Genomic DNA, 4,197 nt, shown 5'->3' with positions numbered 1-4,197 from the left:
ACCATGCCCAATAACCACCAAAGCAGAGAGAAGCAGAAGTTAAATTTATGGGTTGATTCCCAGCACCAGCTAATTATGCTAAAGACCACAGTAGCTTCCCAATTAGATGTTTGCCAGGCTAGAAACACCCCTCACTTGCTGCTTTCTATAAAACATTGCCCCATAAGTGTTTGGGGTTCTTCTCCACCAAAACTGTCCTGCTGGTCAGTGGTGGGCTGAGCCCAAGCTAGCTCAAATAAAGACCCTGTGTGATTGCATCAGATTGGCTCCTGACTGCTTTTGGGGGCGGTCACAAACGTTTCATGTCACAACACTGGTTTGGATGCAAATAATACAGTTGCAGGGGAAGCAGTGTGGTTGGGGCCTCATCAATTCAGTCATAAAGTCCAGTAGTAACTTGGGCATATGTTCAAAAAATTATTTTAGAGATATTTGTACACCCATGATCATTGCAACTCACTCCTATTGACTGAAAGGTGGCACCAACTGGAGTGTTTATTAACAGGTGAGTAGGTTGGGTGAAGGTTAACTGTTGCATTGATGCAATGTAGAATCATCGGGAAGATAGGCTTCTGACACACTTGTGTTGGATTGTCTTGTTTACATCAATAGTAACGAGAAGACCTGCCCATTTCCTGGTTGGCACTGCTCTCTAGAGGAATCTTAATCCAGCAATATGGCAGCTCTGGCAAAGGATCATGTTCAAAGATATGATCCGGCTGGAATGCAGACACACCACAACATTCTAGGCCGAGATTAGCACACCAAAGCTGGAAGCTGAAGCCTTCACGGTCTGGGCTTACGGAAGATTAGATTAGATTGTACCGAGGCTAAAAGTGCATGTGCATATTTGTGTACATGTGTGTGCATGTGTACATGTGTGTGCATGTGGAGGGGCATGTGCATTAATAAATGCCAATCATATATACAGGTGGTCCACAAGAAGCAATATAATCTGTTAGAGTTCACTCTTTATCCTGTTTCTATACCCTGCTGTGTGATTCCTGAGACCAGGGCTCAAGAGTTGCAGGGCAATTCATGCACAAGCACTCTTTTGGCACTTGAGGATGTAGCCTAGTGACAGAGCACTTGCACAACATGCCAGCAGGCCTTGGGCTCACCACGGGGTTGGAGGTTTATAATGTGTTGGAATTTCTTGACTTTCTAAGGTCATACAAGTGATCAGTCTTGGCTTCAACATGGGGAACAGGAGACCATACCTTGTGCACACAGGAGCTGGCATGAAAACAAACATTTGTTCAGTACATGACAAACAAATATCTGAATGGTAAAAGGAGAGCGGGCAAGCCCTTCACAAAAGTCTTAAGGGAGACTGTAACCCAAGTGAATTGTCCACGCAGACAGAAAAGATAGTTTGAAGTAGACAGTTACGGGGTTCCTGCACGTCTGGTGGGAGCCTGAGGAGGAAGGAGAAGTTCCCAGTCTGCGTGGCAGATGCTACTCTAGGGTGTTCTGTGCCATTACCTTGCTGATTATTACACAGTGTGACGTTTATTCTGTCCCAGACAAATTTCCTCTCAGTCTACAATGTCAACTCCAGCAGAAGCACTAGGAGCCAGGACTCCACCAGTCTCAGTGCTTGCCTTGGTTGTAAGTTAGACCTTGTTTTATCTGGCTGATGGGACCAGATCTGCTATCAGTGAGAGCCTGCTGTGTAGTCCTTTCAGGTACTCAGTCTTGGGGGTTTTGTTGTTGTTGTTGTTGTTGTGTTTTGTTTATTGTTTTTTCCTCTTTAGGAGTCTTGGACTCTCAACAACAAGTAATCAAAATACCAGCTTTAAAACAAAACAAAACGACACCTTCTCAACCTTTCAACAAGCAACAACCACCAAACCAGATCAAAAGCCGCCAGGCTGACGGTGGGAGCCAGAGTTCCCATGCTCATCTGTTCCCCTGTGATGGATTATTAATATTAATATATATATATATATTTAGTGGATATACCAAACAGCACACCAGGCCAAGGCAGTTCCATATGAGAGAGGTTTATTGTGTAGAGACAAGGGGGGGCAGCAAGGCGAGTAGAAGGGTAGAGAAGAAAGAGAGTGAGGAGGGGGTGATCTCCTAATTTATATGGAAAATGACGTCACACAAGTAAGGGTGGGAGATGAGCCAAGTGGGTTCTGGGATTGAGGGTTTTGGGCTTGGCAACGCAGGTCATGGGTCACATTGTTAGTGCCTGGGTTTGGGATGTCCTGGTACTAACACCCTGCAGTGGCACTTCCTGGGGCACCTGCTCACCCTCTGCCTCCTTGCAGCTCCACTCCCTTCCACTCTCCGAGCAGCTAGAAGTCTGCATTGGAGGGGAGAAATGGGGGATTTTCATAGGTAAGTTTTCCTTGGAACATTCTCTGAGATCTTTTAAAGCCTGGCTCCTCGAGGCGCTACTTTAAGGTTCTATTCCGACTGGGATGGGGGAAGAAGCCTGAAGGGAATTCACCATCACCAGAACTGCAAACTGAAGCGATGCCTCTGCTAGCCAGCCCCAAAACATCTCTATCTCCAAAAGGTATTCACTGGCATTTACTGTCTGCTTACATTATCCACGGCCACCTAATTAGAACAAAACCACTGCTCACCCTCTCCACTGGTCCAAGGAATTGTACATCTAGACCAAAGGATTTGAGAGACTGTTGATGGATCTGGCCTTAACTCTTGAGTGCAAATTAAGGCTAGAATTATCCCACGGAGATGGTTGTGGTTTCAGAAAGGAGGATGGGAGTCCCAATAAGGGATTGTCTAGAACTGGGGTTTGGGGGATCTGGAGAAAAACGCCCATACCATATAACAGGAGGGCTCTAAGATGCCCCACAGGCTACACACCCCAGGGACCTCATTCCCCGAACCACCCAGGCTGCAGCTGCCAATTCTAGCTCCCGGGAGAGCAGGGAGGCCAAAGGCGGCCTTTCTCTTTAAGACCCTCCGCAGGTGATCTTGTAGGCCTCTGGAAGGCAGGTCTTCCTTCCCTGGTACTCTTCCCAGTGTCCCCTCCCTTCTCACCATTCCCCACCCCACCCCTACTATCAGTCACCCCCACCCGTGTCCCTCCTCTGTGCCGCTCCTGCCCCTACCCCTGCCACCTCCTCCTCGCAGCTAAGTAAGCCTCCTGCAGCTGTGCCGGTGAAAGGCCAGCCACAGATGCTAACCACCAAGATCGACACCATTGGGCCACTCGAAGAGCAGATCCGAGAAGAGGGCGGAGACGCGAAGTGCAGTACATCTTGTTCAGAGACAGTAACGCCACCACTCTCCAGCCATGCCAGCCCAGGCCACCGACCCAGCCAAGGTCCCTTTCGCAATGTCAAGGAAGAAATCTGTGCCGGTTTTGAGGGATCGACGGGCGCAGCCGGACACGCGAGGGGAGCGGCTGAGCATCCTCTGGAGGAACCTGGTCCCCATGAGTCTGCTGCACTCCTGTGCTCATCCCTAAGGCCACGATGCTCACTCTGATGTGGGGTAAGTCTCGCCAGCAACTACTGCGCCCCGGGCAAAGTGCAGGGGCCAGATGCGCACAGGAGGACATCATTCTGTTCCAAGGCTGCGAGAGTGCCTGGCTGCCCCTCGAGCGCCAACCCCAAAGTGTGCTGTTCTCCATCCTTTGACATTTCTCCCTGAGGCAGTTTGCAATTTCTGCTCCTCCTTCACTCCTCAGTTGGCTGATGGAAAGCAGAGGCACCTGGAGTCCCCTGCGCTGCCACCCTTATGTTGCCACAGCTGCCCTTTCTGGCTTGCGGAGGAGGGGCTGGAAATGAACGCTAGGGATCTGGCTCTTTGAGCGAGGTATATCGTCCACTTGTGAGAGGACCTGGAGTTCCATCTTCCGCCCTTCAGTTTCTAGGTCTCCAGGATCCCAGTCCTTATGGCTGAGTTAAAACAAGAAAAGGAGAGAAGAGCAGCCCGAGGTGGGTGGGGGTCTATCACAGGCTTGAATCTTAGAGTTTGCGCACCAGATGAAAAAAAGTTAGCTCCCTTTCTGCTTCCCTGACACCCCACCCCCACCCCCATCTCGTGCCTGCTGCATAGCCTTTTATTCCCAGTTACAGCCGAAGTTTCTTTTTTTTTGTTGTTGTTGTTTTGTTTTTTGAGACAGGGTTTCTCTGTTTAGCCCTGGCTGTCCTGGAACTCACTTTGTAGACCAGGCTGGCCTCGAACTCAGAAATCCGCCTGCCTCTGCCT

General features: G+C 49.6%; 1 protein-coding gene across 1 annotated transcript in view; it reads left to right on the top strand.

Annotated features, from left to right (window-relative positions):
- Nucleotides 1-3,277: 3,277 nt before the first annotated feature.
- Scd5 (stearoyl-CoA desaturase 5) overlaps nt 3,278-4,197 on the top strand; it is a 126,194-nt gene continuing 125,274 nt past the window's right edge. The window contains 2 exon segments of the mRNA XM_021210338.1: nt 3,278-3,435; nt 3,437-3,477. Coding sequence (XP_021065997.1) covers nt 3,278-3,435; nt 3,437-3,477 — 199 coding nt within the window.

The sequence above is a fragment of the Mus pahari genome, chromosome 13 (assembly GCF_900095145.1).
Source record: "Mus pahari chromosome 13, PAHARI_EIJ_v1.1, whole genome shotgun sequence".
Lineage (NCBI taxonomy): Eukaryota > Metazoa > Chordata > Mammalia > Rodentia > Muridae > Mus > Mus pahari.
This window is presented reverse-complemented; position numbering and strand designations above follow the sequence as displayed.